This window comes from Embiotoca jacksoni, unplaced genomic scaffold (assembly GCF_022577435.1).
Source record: "Embiotoca jacksoni isolate LCO1_2020_lvr unplaced genomic scaffold, fEmbJac1.0.p SCAF_21, whole genome shotgun sequence".
NCBI classification, from domain to species: domain Eukaryota; kingdom Metazoa; phylum Chordata; class Actinopteri; family Embiotocidae; genus Embiotoca; species Embiotoca jacksoni.
The window spans coordinates 10,192,884-10,216,277 of record NW_027185352.1 but is presented as its reverse complement, the minus strand read 5'-3'; the positions used below and the strand labels follow the sequence as shown (position 1 = coordinate 10,216,277).

Here is a 23,394-nt window from a genome sequence, read left to right as displayed (position 1 = left end):
TAAAAAACTTTCAGAGACTTTTTAATGTCGCATATTATCCCTCACGGTGAACATAAAACTTGATTTATTTTATTCATTGACTCTGTAGATGATAGATTATTATACTGTAATGCACAAGGGGCAATTAAAAAGTTCTCATGCTGTTCCTATTGCATGTCACTCCGCAATTTCACCATGGACTTCAACGGAGAGCACACATTAAACTTAAGAGTCAAACGGGAACTTGAGATACTTGAATTGCTTTAGAAAGCCTACGGCGAGGTGCTTTGAGTGGTATTCGTGAATAAAGAGGGGCAGAACGTCACTGCTGAAGTCACCACAAGGCAACGCTGATTCAGGTTGTTGTTCGTGATTTGCCACTGACTCTTGTAATTAACTTGTACACGAAACAGGCAGAGTTGGAAATGAAGACTGACAACTCAGAAGTGTATGTCTCCAATGAAGCTGCTCGTTCCTGCTTTAGTACATGACCACACTGAAAATGAAGAAAGATGTGTTTTGTTCACTCCATATCTTTTTATCTTAGTGCCTCGTCCCTCCAGTCAACACAGAAAAGGCCCCCCAAGTGTTCCTTGTTCCTTCTGTGGAAACTGACTCGTGGAAGACAACAATATGCAAACATGGAGACTTACACCGACTCTTCTGGGTCAAACTCTCAAATCATCAAATCAAAATAGTAACTGGTTCACAACTGCATCACTATAAATAAACTGACAGACTGCTCTTTGTGATGGATCGCTTCAAGCAAGCCCAAAGTCACTGGCATTGCATTGTTATACACTACTGTAAAATGAATGAAGTGGTTGTACAGAGGGCAGAAATTCCATCCAAATATGTGTAGTATATGAATAGTTGAAATGATGAATTATTAATCAGTTGAAAAACAAACTGCACTATGGCTCTTGAGATGGAACAATATAGCACGTACTCTAAAACAAATGCCCTGAAGCCATGCGTGAACATTTGAAACCAGAGGTCCCCGTCCTCTCCGCCCTGCGTCTACTCACTCGTTGCCCCAGTCCAATCTCGCCGTGATGTGCTGCTTGACGTCCCTCATGCGGTCATGAGTGAGGTGGCCCACCAGCACCTGCCTCCTCAGGTCCAAGATTTCATTCATCACGTGCCAAAGCCGGTGGAACAAATCCCCCTCGTTCTTCTGCAGGAGGAGGAAGCGAGAGCGAGAGAGAGAGAAAAGGGGGAAACAAATTTAGCAGAGACGCAAAGAGAATCAGTCAAAGGCGATGAAGGAAAGGGAGATTGACAAGAAGGAAAAGACAGAATGAGGATGGCAGAAGGAGAGACACAGATAAGGGGATGAAAATATACAGTTGTATCAACAGTGCCACCCAAAAACATAAGTGGAGAACATGAAAAGAAACAGAGCGCACATTAGAGAACCAAATTGACATTGAGATGAAGACAGTGACCCATAGAGAGAAGCAGACAGAGGAGCTTTAAATGGATTTGTGCAAATTAGCTCCAGTGTCCTGCTGCTTTTTGTCGCAAATGTATGCACTTTGATCTGCGCGTATTCATCAGCTCAATTTAATCAGCACCCCAGATAGCTTAATAGGCCACAAACACAATCAATCCAACCAATGAATGTGCATGAAACGGCTCTGACTGTTTGAATTAACCAGGGCCAAATAAACTCCTCGTACGAGAAACCTAAAAAAAAGGCAGGAGTGATGTTCAAATCAATGCAAAGTGTGTTTGTTTGCGTTTGTGTGCGGTTATGCATAACGATTCTCACCACGTAGAGTTGTTTCCACATGGCACCCCAGTCTCGCAGCGTCGACGTCATCTCCGTGATGACCGAGTCTTCGACAGGGATGACCGTCTCAAATTGCCTGCGAACGTACACGACGTGCAGAAGAATAAAATACAGCTCAAACCACAACCACACACACAGAAAAGAGGAAAACGGAGAAAAACACGACTTACCCTTTGTTTTTGACGTGGGCATCCTTTAAGTGGATGTAGCTGGATGGAAAAATCCCCTTTTGGGCAGAAGATAAAACAGGTTAATGAGAATATTCTCGGAGTCATATACTTGTTGTATGTGAAAATGATGCACATAATCAATACAGAGCTAAGTGCGTTTGTGGCTTAAAAGTAAGAGATTGGAGGGAAAGGGGAACAGACAAAGATAAAAGCAAATTGCAGTGGGATTAGGAGACAAAAAAAGATTCAAAAAAATATGTTTGTGCGTGTGTGTGTGCGCAGTCTTTGACGCTAATAAACTGCAAGTTGCTCCCCATCGACTTGGGGAGATCAAAGCAGAACTTATGTCGTGGTATCTGAGGATAAATGCAACACGCAAACACACACACACACACACACACACATCCAGTCTCTGAACACACACCTAACACTTAACTCCGCTCTTGGCTTATAATATGACGCATTCTTCCGCACAAGGGCTTTTAAAAGCCACACGTATTACTCTCATGAGACTATCAGTCCCTGCCATTTTCATATTTTGTGCAGTGTTGTTTGTGCTTAATTACCAGTAATGATTAAGTTTGGTTTAATTGGTTCACAGCAAGGAGGGGATTTATATTTTCAAACTTTCATCAGATTAAAGACTTATTGGTGTCAAATGGTGTCATATTTGTAAGAGCCATCGTCAGCTCGATTTTTCCTGCTCTCCTTGGGCTGCCCTTCAAAACTTTAACAATCATATTGGAAGCATACATTTTAGATATGTCAACATTGTAGTGAGCATATCAAGAAAAATGCATAAAGCACACAATCGCAAAACTAAGTGATTAAAACAAGCTGCAACCTCTGGAGCTGAAAAATGAAGCCAACGCTAAAGTGCCAAAAATTGCAGTTCCTCGATTGGCCACTCGAGGCTGGCTCCAAAAGTGAGTCAATCCACATAAAAGAGTCCCAAAATGTCCAACTTTACTGCAGAAATAAACATGTTTACAGCCTAGTAAAAACGGTTATGGTCTCTATAGCTAACTTCCCCGATCACAACAACTGTACAGGGGGTGAATTTGTATCTAATTTACTCGTTTAAATTGTATTAAGGCTAAAAGTTATAGATAATTAAGGGCGGGGCTACTTTGAGTGACAGGTTGGTGCCGTGACAGTTGGCTCGCTGCTTGCAGGTTTCTGCAACCAGGCTTCGTTCAGCCCGCCTCAGCCCCATCCACGTACCAGCTCACTGCCCTTTTTAGGTTAGCTTTTGGGTTAGCCTGGAAGAAGGCCGAGTCAAGTAGTGCCAAGCTGGCGACGACCAGAGTCACCAAAAACTGAGCTTAAAACTACTCTTCAGGAAATCTATGGGTGATATCATTAAGACTACGTCCCTTTTGCCTAATACTGTCACTCTGTTTCTTCATATTGTAGTTTCTGTTATTTTTTTTCTGCGTATTGGGAACAACATCCGATAGAGGGATCCCTCCTCTGCTGTTCTTGAGGTGCACGCAGGTGTTTCCACCTGTCTGATTAGATCTGGCTGATCATGCATATGCTCCAGCTGAAGCTGGGTGGGGCGCTGCAGGAAATGATGAGGTGTCACTCATCGTGTAGAGATACGAAGAACAACAGCAACTTTTTTCAGGGCAGGCGTTTTGACTTGCCATAGTAGGATAAGCACAGGTGCTACTGAGAACATCTGTCACTGACAAATATCAACTCAGCTGGTGAAATTGCCAGTTCTGGCTAACAATGACAGGCCAGAGGGGAGATTTCTGATTCGAAATCCATTTCAGCTCATACTCCATTCAATGAAAAAAAAAATAAAAATAAAAGAAGGAACCACAGGAGAGAGCACCGGGGGTTGCATGAGGGTAAAAATGATGTATAAGCAATATGACAAGCAAAACATACACATATGCTCACCTTTACATTCGGATTCTTCAGGATGAATCCTCGGTACCATCCTGCAGAGACAGCATGTATATTATGCATTTATATATTCGTACGTAGCCTGAACCGCAGAACAGAAGAGAGAGAGAAATATTGAATACTGTATTTTAAATAAGAGCAGAGGAAGGCTTGGGGAGAAAAGTGTTTGTGAGAGAGGGAAGTTGTGTGTTTTCACATCAATTTAATTCAAATGATCTCCTGACAGTTTCATGTATGCAGAATTTTAGAACAAGCCCACAAGAGATATATTTTTATTCCAAATTAGTATCTTGTGAGAAATGCATTGAAACAAACTGCATGACTACTCGTCACTCTAAATGTCATTTTACATCTGGTTGTATGTGTCAAAGCAGTACTAAGAACCACTGAAGTAAAGGCCAATGTGTATTTAACAACTTGTGCTTGCAGTGACCACAGGGCAATGTACAGCAGAATAACAGGAAGAAACTTGTAACACACAAAGCCACTGAAAGACCCTGTCAGAAACAAAGGTGAAATAGCTCTGGCTTGCATTCGCTCGCACTCATTACACACTCCAATCTAGGCTCAGGCCAAATTAGTACATGCTTGATGCTTTTGCAAATCCTAACGCTGATAGAAACGATCTAATATATGTGCATTTGTGGAGGCTTTGAGCTCTTTTCCAAACTGACAATTTAAGCTCATTCCACTGTTGCAGCCATTGTAAATCCCTCTAGATAAGAGCATTGGCCAAATAACTCAAATGTAAATGTAATAGATTATTCTAATCACTTTTGGGTTTTGCCTAAATATCAATGACTTAGTATTTTCTCCCTGATTTGGCATGGATTGTCAGAATAGCATTGAGTAATTTGTCTGGGTATAGATAGAACAGATATTTTCTCGATGGGTGATTTCAGTAGCAACTATCAAACACCGTGACGACTCTTTGCATACATGTCATTTAGGAAACAGACCCAAATGAGATAAGTGTGAATAACTGATCAACCACGACTACATGGCCGGGGGGGTAGCTATTTAAAGATTGAGAAGCAGCTCGGGTGAGGCAAATTTGTGGATTTGTAAAGCGATTGGTGAATGGCTGAAGTTTGTGAAGAGTTATTTAAAATAGTTAGCCAAATAAAATGAAAGCAGTGGGTATAAAATAAGACTTGCTTAAAGTGGGTTAACAGTTGAGGTAGTTAGCTAAATGTAGAGAACCGTTTGAAACCGCTACAAGTAGGGGATGAATAGTTTGCTAAAAGCAATTTAAATAGTTGAAAAAAAGTTAACCATAAGGAAGGTAAATTGTTAAATGTTTATATACTGTGCTCTCAGCCTTATATAGTCACCGCTGTCAGGAATTTAACAGAAGTTCAAAGGAGAGCCACTGAAGGGCCGAGTCAAAAATCAATTATTGAGGCGGTGTATTTCCAGACAGGAGCCACATGTCAGTAAAGACACGTTCACCCTGTGCGCTCCTGTGTTTTGAAGTGTCAACAGTATCAACATGAGGCAGAGCCATTAGTCTGCCTCCGCTGCTGTCAGCAGCCCGTCTCTCAACGTCTTCGCTGCTGGCAGGGTTTTGATTTAGTTCCTCCCTTCTGGGCCGAGCATTCCACCGGCTACGCTATTGTCTACGTCCTCCGGGACTTTTACCACAATATCACATCCCTCTTGCTGGCTAGCTGCACGACTGGCTGGCTGTATCGCAGTGTGTGTTTCTGTCTTCCAGCAGGAAGTGACACCAGAGTGTGTCAAGAGCTCCGGAAGAGGGAGGCGTGTATGCATTTGTACACGGTTGCCTATTTGTGTTGAGGTGTGCAGAAGAGCGTTGCCGTGCGGTGAAATGATTTCACGCTGCTCTGGAAACTTAAAGTGGCCTGGGATGCATAGGATGGAAAACGATACGGCCAGAAAGAAAAATCCCCCAAAACATTGTAACAGACTTAAAGGGAGAGATAGACAGTAAAAGAGAGTGTGTAAAGAAACAGCAAGGAGAGGAGAAAAACAGACTCAGCGTGGGCAGGAAGACGGGAGCAGCAGCCAGCCTGTGGTGCAGGAAACAGCAGCAAACATGAATTTCCACCGACAAGATACTGCTCATTGCTCGCACTATATGCCTCAACAAGACATGCGAGAGACGGGCTGTGAGCTCAGTGACGTGCGCAGGGAGAACTTTCAGTTCACACTTTCGAAACATGCTTGCATTTGTATGTTTGTGCAGGTAAATGCAAAGTACTGCGTCAGTTTCTGGGCCAGTTTGTGGTTGTACTCATAAATCTGTAGATTAGTGCTGACGTGTATATACACAGTACAGCGTGCGCATGGTTCTAAAAACGTATTTGCAATGGATTTAATAAGGGAAGACAGCGATCACATGGATTCATTTAAACTGCCTAATGAAAAGCAGATGGGTTCGTCATATTTTTGCATATCTTCGCTTCACTACTCAAGCGAAATCAAATGATTTCCTGACATGTTGCTATTCTGCTTTGTTTAAAAAGAAATTCGGCAGAGAAGGCTGCTCGTTGTAGGTCTGCAGGTTCGTGAGCACGTAGTAAGAGTGAACCCTGCGAACTGTACCTTCACACTTCTCCAGGATCTGCACCGTGTCTCCAATTTCAAGCGGGAGGCCATGCTGGACGGTCCCTCGGAAGCTGGCCAACACTGCAACGGAAAGAAGCCCAAAACACCCACATGAGCTTTTATTTATTTATTTATTTATGTATTTTAATGTTTGAACTTGGTTATGCAGAGTTATAGAGGTCCTAAGACATCAGCAGAGTGATAGAAAAACAAAACACTTCTAGAAAATCAGGACGAGAACAAAAAAAATAACAGAGAGAGGAGGTGCAATCAATAATCTGTGTAGGTGAAATAAAATCAAAGTTTATGAAATATCCCTGGATTTCGGCACAAGCTCAAAATAGCAATACACAAAGTGAACTTACATAAATACATTCCGTGGAAGACAGAATATATGAAGTGGAGTTTTTACCCCAAAAATACCATATTAAGACAAAACCTTTCCCACAGAAAAGACTAAAAGGTAGATTTTAAGATAGTTTGTAAGGACAGTTATAGCAACATGAATGCAGAGATGCAACACCAGCGATTTCATCCTAAACACAGGGATTATAAATAATTTTACGTGATACAGTGATAGAAGGAGCAGCCTGTATTTGATTTAACCAAACACATGTACCGCCAATGAGAGACTACCAGCCAGTTGACACATACAGTCCAGTACCGTACATGTGGTGAAACAACATCTCGACCATTTTCTCGACGGACTTCTCATTGAAACCAGGTTTACACGGTGGAAGTTTCGACACGATGACCCAAAGCAACTGTGTCATCCTCTGGGGTCAAATATAATGAGAGGTCAGGTTTTTATACGTTTTAAATCTCTTCAAATACATGAACTGTAAAAGTCGGGGTCAATTTAAAGGGACGTACCACCAATTTTACACAAGTTATCTTACATTAACAGACGCGTAGAAAAAGACCGGTTTAACATCAAGCTCTGAAATGCATGGATAGGTGTTTAGAGATGATGACATGAACATACTGGTTTTGAAAAACCCTGAAATATAAAGGAGAGGACGTAAGAAGGCCGGAGGTGAGGAGAGAGTGATGCTGAGGGTCTGTTAGTATTGAGCGGCACTCAGAGCAGAGAGTGTAACAGCCATCAGCAGAGTGTCAAAACTTCAACCAGTTCTCTCAAACAACACTGTGTCCCGCTCACCTGCTCACTTCGGCTTCACACACACATACACACACACACACACACACACACACACACACACACACACACACACACACACACACACACACACACACACACACACGAGATGAATTAACCCACGCTCTCAAACCTGCATGTACACACACACAAACACACAGGTGATTATACAAACACAGAAAAGCAAACACTGACTGATCCATCAACGTACAAACCACAGAACCGTCTGCAAATGCTCCTTTTGCTTCACAGGCAGAAAATTCACACAAGCAGCCGATTCAGACAGCAATGTATGCAAGCACACATGGCCACACACAGATACCCATTCACACATGGACACACACATGCAAAAGAGTCGGGATTTGGACTGGAAACATCTAACAAGAGTCCCCGCTACGGCTCAAGTGTTCGGGGCTCATCCGCTGTACCTGAACGCACCATCCACACCGAAACAGAGAGAATTCCCCTCGCTGGATTATATTTAATCCAAGACAATTTAAAGAAACAGTGAGTTGTACCCGCTGAGACGCGCGGAGCAAAGACAAAGTTGGTCATGTTTCATGGACTGCCGACCTCACAGGGACGCTGCACGTGGGGACAGATTCAATTGCAATGCAGTGAATCCAAACAGATCTTTTTGCGTTGGCTTCTTCATGGTTAACTATTCATCATTTTAGTTTTTTTATGTTATTTTTTTGTGGTTTAACTATTAATGTTTTTCTGATACGATCTTGGAGGGATTCCGGTGCTCATCATTTTCTTTCTTTCTTTGGCTAAAGCTCATTTACTCTAAACGTTCTTATTGCAGCAGAAAACACAATACCTGCGGAACCAAATTTTGCTAAAGTCCTTTTATGTATGTGGGTATTTTTTTGATGAAAATTGCCAAGCTAAAAACAATAAACTTTCCTAATAGATTTAAAGTTCCACTCAAACAGAAAACGATCAGCTGAGAGTTGTTTTTCTTTCTGTGGCAGAGCAGCCCTCGACCCATGAGAGGATTCAACAGAATTGCTCATCCACCCACTCGCTCATATTAACATTAAAATCAAGTCTGGTGATGAAATCAACACGCTGCGCTGTCTGTAACTCTGTGCATGCATGTGTTAGTCCGTGTCCTTTGCATTTCATGTGGAAGCTTTGCCAACTCCTTGTTATCCCTCGAGCTGCAGAGACACTTTCTTTACAAGGGATTTGTCACAAGTGCACATCTGACTTTGTAATTCGTTCAAAGACAGAACGCATGCACACACACACACACACACACACACACACACACACACACACACACACACGACCTGCAAAGAAGCCCCATACTTGCCTAGACCAATCACAGCAAACACATTTACAAAGTGTGCCCAATGCATGAATTATCCAAGTGACTTTCCCAGCTGCATTCAACTAAATTATTCAACTTCAAGTCGCAGCTTTTTCTTTTTTTTTTTTTCCTGCTGTGAAGTCAAAGCTTCTCGCCTGTCGACCCACGAGCCAGCTGCTGTCTGTCCGTCTGTCTTTAACTGCCTGTCATCAGTCTGACTATCTATCTGTCAACTGTCCGGGCTGGCCGACCGCCATATGATGCATCGAGGAGACGAGAAAAGGTGTTCACTGCTGGAAGGATTGATTTGTTTTTGTTTTGTCCCATTTGCTGCCATTTGTGGCTTGTGTCCTGTTAGAAAGAGAACAGTTAGTACTAAATGGGGAGAGAGATGCCATCCATGGCTGTTCGACCGCACAGCTGCCGCAGAGCACGAAAACAGGCAAAGTAGAGGGAAAAATCCTCTAAAGTGACCAATGCACACATCCGCCTGAGTGGATGCCACTGGTGCATGAATATCCTGTTGCATATATTGAACAAAAACAGACCAGCTGATGCTCCGATATGACATGAACCTACACACATTGTCTATTGAACCTGTTAAACCCAATATCCAGATGACCTGCACTGACCGGCAAACAAAAGGCAAACCCTGATCTTTTCTGACACACACAAACACACTCACCCTGATTCTATGTGACACACCGGTCCACCGGGTCACGGCAAGGACGCTGCTATTCTTCGACCGGACTATCATGCCTAAACTAGAGATTACACAGAGATGGCAGCCTGGACGAGCGGTTGTGCACATGGATGAACAAACAGAGACACAATGACAATGTAGGTACTGCGTGTTCTTCTCAAAAGAAAACAAGAGACTATCAAACAGATATAGAAAGTGAAATAATATGTCTGGTTGAGAACAGGTGGTCTGACAGTGATGCAGTGTGTCACCGGGTCGTCACGGGGATAACATGGGAGCCCTCATCTTCATCCCTACTGTGGGTGTCTTAGCTCATGTGAAGGTCATGATGAGAGAGATACTGAGAGAGAATAATGAAATTTAAGCTGTGTCCTGAAGCACTCTCTCATTCACTAATTCCTTATTATTATGAATCAATAGTTAACATGAGGTGTACAGTAAATTGACATTTTGGAAACGCTTACAAGGGTACTTTTCCCATCTATATAAAACACGGAGCAGTGCATTATGGGATTGTTAGCAGACAGTGGTCATGCATGTTGACCACAGGCACTATATAGTGGACACAATTGCACACTCAAATAAAGGATCAATACTGTAGAGTAAAAACGAAGTGACTTTGGAAACAGCTTAGAAAAGAAGACAAAAAGGTCAAAGTATGATCAAATCAAAACTACTGACATTAGATTCACTAAAAACAGCAAATTTATCAATTAGCCCAGTTTTGAATAACTTTAAGAGCCTGATTGTATCTGTGAAAAAGTCATTTATTTCAATTTTTTAAATTTCTTTATCAGAAAATCACACAAAACTCTTGTCTTCGAACAATTTGAATGCTACACTTTGGTTCACAATAGAAAATAATATATTTTAGCCTAAGTGCATAAACGTGTTTACCATGATTCAACTGATCAAAGGATAGGGAGTAGACGTCTTCGTGTAAGGGTTAGTAACCGAGCTCCGACCCCGGACCAGATCTTCGACCCGAATCAGAACACGATATTACACTTAGTGGGATTCAGTCTGAACAGTGTCTCCTTGTATTCCTGTGGGTCTCAGGTAAGGACCTCAATAACTGGAGTGAGGACTCTTTAAAAGCGCTGACCAGGTGGTTGGTTTTACTCATCACAGGACAAAAATATACTCTAACATGAGGGTCTCCTGCTTTCTTCAGTTTTTTTTTATTGTTGTCAGCACAAACACTTTTATCAAAGTTACAACAAAAGTCAGTGTATGTACAGCCTAGAGCTAGTTGATGAATTGATTGAGAGAAAATAATTGCAAACTATTCGGATAATTGCTTAATCGCTTTGTGAATATTTTTTGTATGAAGGAATAGTAAAATGATCTAATTGCAGCTTCTTAAATGTGAATATTTTCCAGCTCCTTTAGTCTTCAACATGAATAACCTGAATCATTTTTGGTTGTAGACTGTTGGTCGAGACAAAACCAGAGAACAATGAGCTGGGGAGTTGCATTTATATGATGATATATGATGATTTGACAATGAATTATTAAAAAAAAAAAATCATTGATAGCATTATCAATAATGAAAATAATCATTAGCTGCAGCCCTAACCTCCATTATCAGACCAGGCAAAGTTGCACTGCAAGCAAATAATCTATTCATTAATTGACTGTGACAGCGAGGGGTTGCATTTCGATCTCTTTAAAGCGCTTACACCTCGCCCTAATCTATTAAGACTTTATATCTGTTTCCTAGTTTGCAACTGCGTTCTGCTGAGTAGGTCGAGATCCCTCGAAAGCCTACCGGCCCGGATTAGGCTTACATGTGTTTATTTGACTGCCACTTGGAGTCGAGGCCTGTCAAAGCACGTTACGTTGGGTTTGCTCGTCACACCGTCTGAGCTCTTTAGACGAGCCTAAACGCTGCCCACAAACCCAAGCGAGAAGAACACCAGCGCTCTGCGTCAAAACGGCCTGAGATCATTCACGAAAAACGCCAATGTGATGAAAGGTATACCATCAGTGATCGAACAAACAAATTAAAGCATGAAGAACGAACTGATTTCTGTCTCCGAGCCCACACCTTTTAACCAGCTTTTTGGACCAAAGTCCCATGGCAAATTTCACTTAAAGCACTCCTTTATGTGCATTTTAACCTAATCACCCTGACCCTTTCTTCTCTCTGACTGATCTGACAATGATTCACACACATAATCCACTCCCACGTGTTAATTATACAGCATTTATGTCATTAATATGATAATTTACCCACAGAGAAGCTGACTGCACTCCACTGGCCTCCATTGCCAAATGTAAGGATCATGAATATTTAATTCATGTGTGGGAATACATGTGAGTACCATGAATCATGCACTGTCATACATGCAAACACATGAGGTGAGATAAAAAAAAATCAGGTCAATGGGTTGATTGGGAACACGGGGAAGTGACACTTGTTTTTGTCCCGTTTCTGCCACTTTTACAAGGTGAGCATTTTAAAAAGCAGCTAATACACAGAACTGAAAGTTAACCACCAATAAACCTCTACACTTCCCCATTCTGCACGTTCTGCCTTCTGCACGTCTGCCGTCCAAAAAGTATAACACACTCAGAGCTTTTGCATTTGCCAAACCAAAAGTGCTCTTCATTCCAGTAATGCGACTAAAACATCCCAATTCAGACCAGAACTAGCTCAGCTATGTTTTGTCCCAGCCAAGTCCACACATTCTGTGTTCCTACTCAAAGGCTTCAGGCATCTATCCTTCTATGTGGTCAAGTAAAAAAGTGGCTAAAAAAGCCTCCAATTGGAGCCAAAATACTGCACTGCCTCGTGGATTGAGAGGGTGAATGTGGTTAACAGCACACAAGGACTTACTGAGGGATCTTACAGTAGGAAAATCCAAACCGCAAGGACGTGTTTATATGCATAAATGAAGCACACTCGCAGGCACAAACACACACAAACTCACATCAGCGTGACAGAGCAGAAGAGGTATCTGACAGCTTTAGTGTTGAGTCAGAGACAGATTACAGTCAAGTGTATCTGCAGGAGAGCGATTCCTCTGGTTGAGCTTATAATGCCGAGAAGTGGCACAATGCATTTTTTTTAAAGGACGAGCAATCCATGGGGGTCAGCGGGAGGAGAAAGAGAGCAGTCTAAAAGGAGACCTTGAACAGGACTCAACTTGGCAGAAACAGACAACACCGCACACGTGCACAGACGTCGAGGTCTGATAGGCAGCACGGACAAAAACCAGGGCAGCAGAAATCACCCAGCAGGAACGGCTTTCACTTGGCCTTCTCTATTGCCGCCCGCCAGTTTTCCTTTCGCTGCCTTCGTGTTTGGGGAGATAGCAACCTTAACCACTGTCACAAAACTGCTCACTAGCAACAATAACCCTTCTCTCAAATCGCGCTGCCAGAGCAGAAGCTTTCGAGTTGTGTGAGGAATGCTATTGCTATTACTTTTTTTTTCTTCTTTTTTTTCAAAAACAAAAAGTGCAGCTGAGGACTCGATTACATTTCAGCCTCGCCTCAGTGTCGAGCAGCAAATGTAAAATCATCTATCCGAGGTATCTACTCCATGAAAGAGCTCAAAAGCGAATACGAGCTGTGCAGGTGAGCCGTGTATTAAAAAAGAGAAGGTGTCTGTGAACATGTATGAACGCCCGCTGATCTCCCCTTCACATCGCCTTCAGCACGATAAGCACAGAAGACTGTTGTAAAGCTCACAGCGATACACACCGTTCGTCGATTTGCATCCTTTAACAAGAAAAAACGCATTTGTATTGTCATTCGCGTTGCCAGTAGCACGATCACAGCCGACGGTAACACCAGCTTTTGCTCCCGTCGTAAAGTGCAGGAAAACAGAAGGCAACCAAAGTGACATTCGGTCTGTCCCAGTGACCTGAGCAGGAGGAATCATAAATGACTCAGATTAAACAGAAATATAGGTCAGTGCGCTAAAACCTCACCTCATTCCCAGGCATTAATCTCACTGTGTGTGTGTGTGTGTGTGTGTGTGTGTGTGTGTGTGTGTGTGTGTGTGTGTGTGTGTGTGTGTGTGTGTGTGTGTGTGTGTGTGTGTGCGCGTGCGTGTGCGTGTGCGTGCGTGTGCATGTGTGGCTTCACAGCTAAATGCATGCATTAAATAGCCCACTGATGCCAAAATTGAGATTAGATGATGATTATTATAATCCCTTTGGGAGGTTTTTTTTTATCTCACCTGCATAATTTGTTTTATTTTTCTCATTGTTGTGATGTCTAAATAATCTATATTTTTGAAGGGATTTTTGAAGACTGTTCATCTTCATCCCAATCCTCCTCTCTAATCCCGCTTTCCCTTTAGGATAGTTAGCCACAGCCGATGAGGTGCATAATAACATAAGGAATGCTCCCTGAGACTCAGTTGAATGGTATTTGCAGGGGAGCGAGCTGATGCCAGCTCTCCCTGGAGAACAAAAGGACCCCCGAGGAGCTGCTGCCAGATTTGAACTCCGGTGTTTTTAATCTCTCTAAATAAACACTCCAGAGGGCACCGAGCAAGTTGAGTGTGAAGGCAAATGCATCATCTGAATCAGGTATGTTGTTGCATATTCAAAGCTGCCTTAGTTGATTTTTAGGCCCCTCGGGAGAGGTGCAACAAGCTGTAAACACACTGTTGATACAGTGTCACTTTATTCAGTTGATATGGCTTCAGTGTCAGTTGTTTATTCGCATGCAATAGAATTTGAGTTGTACATCCCCCTGTCTCACTAATGTACGCCCAACATTTACCCTTATTGTTGCTCCATCAATTCCAAAGGATGAGCAGTTAGCTGCCAAGTGCTAACTTTGTCTTTCTGCTGTTTGCTGTTGGTATGCGGTATGTTTAAGAGCTTTTTCATTGTTTGGAAACGAGGATGAGGCGAGCAATGACAGTAAACCTCAATATTAAAGCTGCAGGCCAGTAAAACACAAAACGATGAGCTGAAAGACACTAAACTTTCTCTGAAACTAACAGGACCCAAAGAATCGGGTAATAATTCTGCACGAGCAACACTTGACCCATTATGTATCGTTATTTTTTTTCCACTGTTGATGTGAAAATATTGATCAGCGCAGCTTTAAATTCCGGGTCATTATAACTTTGGCTACCATTTATGTCAGTTAAAATAACAAGCTTACAGTTGAGCCTGGTTATCTGAAGCACATTAGTTGGAGATAAAACTGAAAGCTAGAACACTCAGAATATCCTGTGATTGGTTCAAATGGATCGCAAAGAGTTCACCTTAATTTTCTGTTTTGGATGTTTTCACACTTTGTCCCTTCCAGCCCTGCATATGAACTCAAGAGCGATTAGTCAACATTTTCTCAACTCAGACTGCTCTAAATAGAACCAAACTGAGACCACATTGAGAGGTGGACATCCTTAACCTTGGAACAAAAACATTGTCTGATCATCTTTCTAACCTTGTTGTCCTCCTGGATGTGACAGCAACCTCACAATCCCAAACCTCAAAAATACAGAATCATCCTTTACTGGAGTTACTTTAGTAGTTTTTTTTTTTTTTTTTTTTTTTTTTAAACCTACATGACACACAGACAAATAAAAGCGTCTGTTCTCTCTCTTGTTCTCTTAACATCCCACATGTAAATGCTGCAAGCTTTACAGAGTGTTGATTTTCAGCAAGCAGCCAAAGTCACACCGACACCAGCGCCTACACATCCTCCCACTCCGCAGAGAGGAGGATGGAGAGCGGAGGAAGAGAGAGGCTGAAATATGCCGAGGGAGAGCGAGGATATTAAGGTTGTGGGTGTGGCAGATGGGAAGAAAAAGATTTTGGGGAAGACAAAGACACTGTGGAGAATAATAGTGGGAAGGCATCACATCGTCACAGGGACGGAGAGAGATGAGTGGAGAGTCTGCCGCAGCTCCCACTAACATGACGCAGGGAACATCTGCTTTTGTTCCTTCAGGTGTAACCGTTAAAACTGGGCGTGCCAAATGAAACCTTCTGCATCAATCTGTCTCGCTTTGTGACTCAAACCTCTCCACTTCCTTTCAATCTGTCTCTAGCGTCCCTCCGCCGCTCTCTTTCAAGGAAGAGGAGGTGTGACTGACCTCTATCCGCATTTCAGGCTCCCTTGAATCAAATGATGCACTTGTGCTGCGGTAGCACACACAGGTTTAAACACACACACCCATATTGCACAAAGCTGACAGGAAATCAGCAGTGTGAACACGTGAGTGTGCCGCCTCAACAGCACACATAACAAACAGTGTGTGACCTTTGTGAATCCCAACACATTTTCAGTTCAGAGGAATTTGATGCATTTGGGGTTGCATGTTTAGCTAAAACAGACAGCAGCACTATTAAACAGCGTTTGACATCACATCTCACTGACATGACATCAGCATCAGACCCTCGCCCACCACCGGGGGGGAAAAACACACACACTCGCACACACACACACACACACACACACACACACACACACACACACACACGCACGCACACACGCACGCACGCACACACACATACACTCTCTGATTTGTATTGCTTCAGGCTGCAGCAAATCAAAAAGCAGCGGTCAGGTCCACATTGAGGATGATGAAACTATGATGAAAACGTGATGAAACAAAATCTACCAAAAACCGCATCTGTTTTTTTTGCTGTTTTTTTTTCTCTCTCTTGCAGGGCTTTTAGGCCAAAAATCTAAAACTGAAGGTGTGGCATTTATAAAAAATAAAATAAAAAAAAAAGTGCGGCCCCAAGGTGAATCTCAATCAATTGGATTTCATAAGCAGAGCTGGTACCAGGCTTAGTTTAGATTTGTGTTTGTTATGCGGCTGTCAAGAGATTTAAAATGCAAGAGACAAGTGTTGTGGAGCCTTCAGCCACAGCCTCGAGCCTGCTGATGTACACAGACACTAGTGGGATTTGTGCTGACTGGAGAGCAGGAAGAGGCAGTCTGGGTAAAGACAGACAGAAAGAAGGAGAGAGACAGGTGAAGGACAGATCAAGACAGCAGAGCTCTGAGACAGACAAAACAAAGCGACCGAGAGAGACGCTAGAAAGAAGAGACCGGATGAGAGGGAGAAACAGAAATGAGTGAGTCAAAGACACAAGTAGCTCTCAGCATTTTTGTGTTCGTTTGCTCCTGTGCTGTATGTCAGCTTGAGAGGAGAAGCTCAGCCCAGCTCTCAAACATGCACACACCAACCGCAGGGCCAGTGGAAAGAGGTGGAGACTAAAGCAAGGTCAGATCAATTATTTAGAGGAAGGGGAAGAATAAATTTTAAGATAAATGTAAGTACAATACCAATCAAATGTGTGTGTATAAAATCAGCACCATGCACCAGACAAAAATCTAAATTTGTATCTTAATATGCCTCAAAGTGCAACAGGTAGGGATAGTGCATAGAGTTAGAATAAAATATTTATAACCGTAAACTTTCCGTGACTAAGGGTTCGATTGTGATGAGCGTTTCAACTACATACAAAAGTTAGGGAATAAGAGCTAACTTGATTGTAAATAAAAAGGCATGGAATGGCCAATAAAAGCAGAGGAACAGATCAGAAAATAGCAAGGCTCTTGTTGTTAGATGACAGTAAAGATCAGTTCTTTATGAGACATTGTGAGGGCAACAGTTGCTAACACGTACAGTTGGGTGATTCATTGAAGGAAAAACACAACAAATGGAGATGCATCCATTAAAATAGTTGTCCCAAAATGGTTTGATGAGAATGAAAATCTCTCCAGCCGGCATCAAGGCACTAAATGAGCCAATATCTTTTGGAAGAATGATGTTTGTCCTTCCAGTAGAGGTCCAGAGACACAAAGATATGATAAGAAGAGCGTGTGGTGGCCGAAAGACACCTCTATGTTCAATCCAAGTTCAGTAACATTCTCTAAAAACAAACTTATCATGAAGATCAAGTTGACAACTACAGTTTATTTTGTATTCATTTAAGATGCACTACGAGGTACGATAGAAAGGAAGGGGATCACTATACTAAGATGAGTTATCCAAAATGCAGTGATAGATTATAGGGCGACATAATAAGGATGTTAGTATCCCTAGGCTTTGAAAACTGGAGGATAATAATGGACATCAGATGCAATGGAGGTGGTAGATAAGATGCTACCATATTCTCGGAAGCAGATACCTTATTGCTGAATTGTGACCGTATAAGGGTGTGTGATTTTGATGTTTTATTTTTGATCGCTTGTGTATTCATACTTTACATGCTGCATGTACTGTAAATCTGTGGGGGAAAAATTTAACTTTCATCTATTCTTGAGTGAATAAACTGGAACTTTAAAATGAGGTTTTGAAGCCTGAAGAAACACCCCGTCTGTGCAGCTCAGTTTAAATGATGGTCCTCATTTGTCCACTCGGCGTGCGTCTGTGGGTTAATGTGCCGCTGGTATCATTTTATTTGATTCCGTCGTGTCATTCTGGACAGCTGGTGCTTATCACCTCATTAGAAAATATTTCTTCACCACTCTGTGATGAAAAGCACGTTGCCCTGCATACATCCATTGTCTCAGCATGCACACACGCACGAGGCTGCGTGCGGAGGAGGCACGCAATAGCACAAATACACGCCCACATGCATGTTGTTAGCATGAGCAGAAGGGGTTGCCGGGAGTCTCTGCATCTGCACCGAGCCATGAACAACCAGATGGAGGTTTTCTTAGTTAAACCCGCGAAACTGTTGCGCGACAGCAGCCCAGCGACTGTTTTAAAAGAAAACTATTATTACACGCAGATGCAGCCTGTTTTGAACGCTGATTTGTTGTTATGGCAACATGCCGCCATACCATCACCACCAGCGCTTTAAATTGTAGGCTGCAAGCCGTGACACAGAGGCTCACGGACGACGAATGAACTTCCAGCAGCTCGACAGAGCACACAAACACCTCCTCTGAGCTCAAATTAAAACTGTTGTTGAGCAGTCCTCGCTGCAAAACGAGATCTATCCGTAATCCCAGGAGCTAAATAGTGGAAGAGACACAAGACGGACAGGAAATGGATTTATAATTATGTGCGGTCATAAAAGGGTAGTTATACTAAAGCTGTTGCACTAAGGGCAGCGAGGAAATTAAAACAGACATTACTGCTTCATTTTTGTGAAAAACCACAGTCCGACACTTTAAACACACATATACATTGGTGTCTGTGCTGCGTCTTAATGCCCCTACAAAATAGATCCGTACATACAGTGTGTTGAAGTGCACTTCATGCCAGCGGTATCAAAACAAGCCTTAACAACAGGGCTGCGTTAACATCGTCTCTACGGGCAGGAAGAGCTGCTGCTTCATCTGATTAGCAACCCTCAATTTAAGGGACACACACACACACACACACACACACACACACAGAGGAATTCAAAGATAAGGAGAAGGGTTAGACTGAGAGTGGAGGAGCTGGGATCACCGATAGGAGGACCCTAAAGATAAATGTCAGCAGCGGGCCGTGGGGTTAATGTCGACTCCAACCTCTGCGGCCATTTTCATGTCATTACCACGGCGATTGTAAAGTCTTCCATTAGTGATGAGGCTGACCAGGCACATATCTTTGAAGCATAATATCAGCGAGTCATGGAGAACCAACCCCATGCTGCGACCGCTAAATGCCAAGCCTCCAACAGGATGCACCAACTGGAGACAAGTGGAGTAGAGAAGGAGGGAAAGATGACAACCTCGATGACAGGGCGATGGCTAATTATAGAGTTGAAGACAGTTCAGGCGATTAAGACTACTTGTTTACATGTTTACCCAACCGCCAAGAGTCTTATTTAGCCTGGTTTGTAGAAAACACTATAAAACAACAAAAGACAAATGGGAAAAAAAAAAAGGCATCACGAACGGATGAGACAGAGAAAAGCCCACTGGACCAGCAGTGCTGAGCCGATACTCTATACGTTCGGTTGGCGTCCCGGCCCGGCGGCCCTCGTTCAGCTCTCCCACCCGAGAACACAAAACAAAGAGCTCAGTGACAAGAAGAGACAGGGAGACTGTATAAGAGAAGAGAGAGGACTGAAGCATCAGTGAGTGAGTCCAGTCAGCGGGGAGTGCATGAAAAGCACGAGAGCGAACGAATGAAAAGACCACAGTGTGGGTCATCCGCGACGAGCCGACGGGAGCCGCCGGGCGCGGGTTTTAGGGTGTCGGACGTGCGCTCAGATTCACCGCGTGAGGTCGAGGCGCTGTGGCTGCCAGCGTGCACCGGCCGCAGGAGCGCAGACGTGTGCGGTGCAAGAGCGTGGCGTGCTCACTGAAAAGCACAAACTCATACACTCAATACACGCGCTAACAGGCGGCCATAGCCTCAGAGCACAGCCAGGGCAATTGAAGACACTTCACAGGAAGTGGCAGCGTGGAATAACTCTGAAACACACACACACACACACACACACACACACACGCGCACACACTATTAGTGGCTCCACTCAAGGACACACAGATGGCAGGTGCTACACAAATACAAGCCACTGGAGCATACCTCATTATCAGCTAAGCCAGCCAGCCGGCTATGTAGTCACTGCTTCTCAATACCAAACACCATTCTGCAGCTTTGAGCGTGTCAGCCTGCCTCGATGGGGGGGGGGGGGGGGGGGGGGGGGGGGAGAGAACCTAAGCTAACAACTCAAAGGGAATCCTGTGAAGCAGGACATCTAGCAAATCAAATGGAGGTGAGTGAAAGGAGGGAAATGCGGGTCACTAACTGGAGGGACATGAGAGTGGATGGGTAGTTCAATGACAGGGGGTGTGAGCGTTAACAATGTGTGCGCCGGAAAGATTGGACGCTCCACAGTGTCTGTTTTTGGCTGCTGTTCTCTGTTTCATGTCATTAAACAGGTTTTGGACCTCGAGCTGGACAAAACCAACACTTTGAAAATATCACTTTTGGTTGTCGATTGCTGATGGACACCTTTTCCATTCGTTGACTGAATATATGACGAACATAACGCAAATAATTGTACGATAAATGTGCTGACATCAGTGTTTGGCAATTACACCGCTGCAGTGAGGTGGGAGAGTAAAGAGGGATGATGTTTGAAACCAGGCTTAATTCAGGGAAATGAGGAGGAGCAAGGAGGAAGGCTTTAAAATAAACTCCGGGTAGCTTTACGTCTATTGGCCATATACTCGAGCACGACAGTTTTCTACTCAAAAGAAAACGATTTAGCCTAACGAGCTCTTCACAATTCACTGAAGCAGATCATCAGAATTAACACCCATGCAGTAACACCACAAAACACAAGCCACACATTTTTCTAAACCGGTACCAACACTTACACCTCAATATCAGCGCCATCTCATTCCAGTACAAATCTTTAGTTTCCATGCAGTTGAGAGTGGGAAAGTGTAACCCAGGTTGTTTTCTGTAATTACAAGAAAACATACGTTCCCGAAACAACATTCACATGCTGTCAGTAGATGTGAGCTGTTAGCTAACAGAGAAGCCTCCAGTTATTGTCTCGTAACTCAGACCGGTGACCAAAACTTAGTTTGAAAAATTTGAAATAATCCGTTCCAACGACCGATGATGATCAAAATCTGGTACCGACCGACAAGTTTTTGGTACTAGATAATACCACAGCCATTCACTCGATGCCATGAAACCACAGTGCAAAGTAAATCCGGTTCTGCTTTAATCCAGAGATGTATTGTTGAGGTTCTTCTATATATTACAAATTAAATCATACTGTATATTTTATATAAAACAAAAAGGGAACTTTGAGGAACAAAAAGGGAAGTCATGACTGTTAATCGGCAATCTGAAATGATCTACGTGATTGGCATGTCGCTGTTCAGTTCCGTAGTTCATCGGTTATTTTTACTGCAATGTGCAAAACCGCTACAGTTTACAATCCAGAAAGCCTCTAAACAAAGAGGTACTCAGCTGTGGCATTTGTACAGTGTGCACCACCGGGTATCAGGCAAGTCTAAACAGCAGCAAAAGTTTTTTTTTGGGGCTCTGCCACAAGACCCTCTAAGCTCAGCAGGGCAGAGAGCGCAGAGGCGGCCATTTGAGGTGGAGACTACAATGGAGCTGAAGATGACAATGACAAGACAGCGACAGCGGCGAGGGGCGACTGAACCAAGAAATATGACAAGGGAGGAATCTGTCGTGTAGCCCGAGCCTCGCAGTAAAAATAAAATGTTTTCATGTCATGTTGCATTCTGCTCTCCACGAGCCACAAGATACAGAGAATGAATGAGTGTTACCGAGTGGGTCCATTTCTATACTGGCACTGATCCTCATTCTTTCCTATACAGAGAGGCTCGCAATGAAAACGGAAAAATGAGGGTTGGATTCTGTGGTTTGATGGCACGCCAGTCCCTCTGACATCTGCTATGACTTAGATCAATAATGGATGTTACACACACAAACAGAGATACGACCAGAGTAGAAAAAGAAATGTACTGTAGGGTTCCAGAAATACATCAGTTTTACTAAAACCTCCGGGGAAAAAAAAAAAAAATCTATCAAGCAATACAGTCTTTCTATCGCTTCTTAAACAACAGTGTAAATGAAATCATCTGTGTTACAAAGTCAAGTGTTGTTTTTTTTTGTAGGAAACGGGTTTCCTTCCTTTTGTGCGCTTTAGTCAACTGTGCGCTTGCTTTCAGAAAATGTATGCCTCATGGAGAGAAAAGAAAAAAAAAAAAGAGAAGACTGGTTCCCTAAATTTGCGTTCATGTTATTTCAGAGTTGACACAAGGAAGAGAAAAATTTACTACTTAGGGCGGATGGCCTGCTGCAACCGATTCCTGAACAGCGATCTTTAGAATGAGGCGCTCTGTACGGCTCTGCACTGTGCTGCACTGTGTGTGTGTGTGAATGTATGGCCTGTGTGTTGCACGTGGTCAAACATTCCTGCGGGGCTAAGGGGTTCAGCTGTCGTCAGGACTATTTTTCCTGCGCACAGCATGCCATTGGTGGATCAGTGAGGATTATTCAAGGGGTCTGAGAACTCGGGGTTGGATAGATGGAGGAGGACAGAACCACCACGGTTTGGAAATGGTTTCTGTCAGGAATCAAAAATCGGTCGAAAAGGGACAAACCACGTAGGAAATCACAGAGCCAAGAGCTACGCTGATCGAGGGACAGAGCTGGAGGGGGACTCGCCACTCAAGCCATCTTGCGCCGTAGAAATAATTAACCAATACTCAACTGTCACGCAAGTAAATCCCTCGCGTCTGCTTTGAATTTTGCGTCAACTCGAGGAGCTGCTTCGCACTTTTCCCTTAATCTCGTCCATTACTGCGACTACATCAGTGCGAACAAAGAGGCTGCTCTCCAATTTGTTTTATAATGGCTCTCGTCCTGTCAGGGACCCCCAAATGGATTCCCCGACACACATCCTCCAGAATAAATTGGGAGCAGGAGGAGCTGCGGCCACGGCGCTTGATACCGACTAATTCAGATTCAGCAGCCGGACAGAAGCGGGCCGAGAGACCGGGGGTGTCAAACTGACGGCTGTGCTCAGCTAATTTGCTTGTGCTCGGGTCCACGCAGACAAAATCAATAGAGTAGAGTAAGAAAGTTGGAGGGGGGCGATGGGGGGAAAAAAATTGTCCCAGTTTCAGGATTTAGGTCAACGGCAGTCGGGTGCACCCTCTAAAGCTGTGTGTAATTAAATAAAACTAGTTAAAAAGTCGGCGGCAGCTCCGAACTTAAAGGCAAAAGAGGGATGAGAGAATGGGGAGGGACGAGTACTACGGTGATTAATTTCATCTTTGTTTTCCTCCTCCCACGGTTGCGGGCGAGCACCACCACACAACGCAGAAAGGTAGCCTCATTTGTGTGCCCGT

At 43.4% G+C, this 23,394-nt stretch overlaps 1 protein-coding gene across 1 annotated transcript in view; it reads right to left on the bottom strand.

Moving 5' to 3' along the window:
• Window positions 1-23,394, bottom strand: part of dock4b (dedicator of cytokinesis 4b) — a 121,981-nt gene that overhangs the window by 81,788 nt on the left and 16,799 nt on the right. Inside the window, exons 2-6 of the mRNA XM_069156988.1 lie at window positions 6,430-6,513; window positions 3,856-3,896; window positions 1,945-2,000; window positions 1,754-1,850; window positions 1,008-1,156 (exon numbers count right to left, since the gene is read on the bottom strand). Coding sequence (XP_069013089.1) covers window positions 1,008-1,156; window positions 1,754-1,850; window positions 1,945-2,000; window positions 3,856-3,896; window positions 6,430-6,513 — 427 coding nt within the window. The remainder of the gene's footprint in view (window positions 1-1,007; window positions 1,157-1,753; window positions 1,851-1,944; window positions 2,001-3,855; window positions 3,897-6,429; window positions 6,514-23,394) is intronic.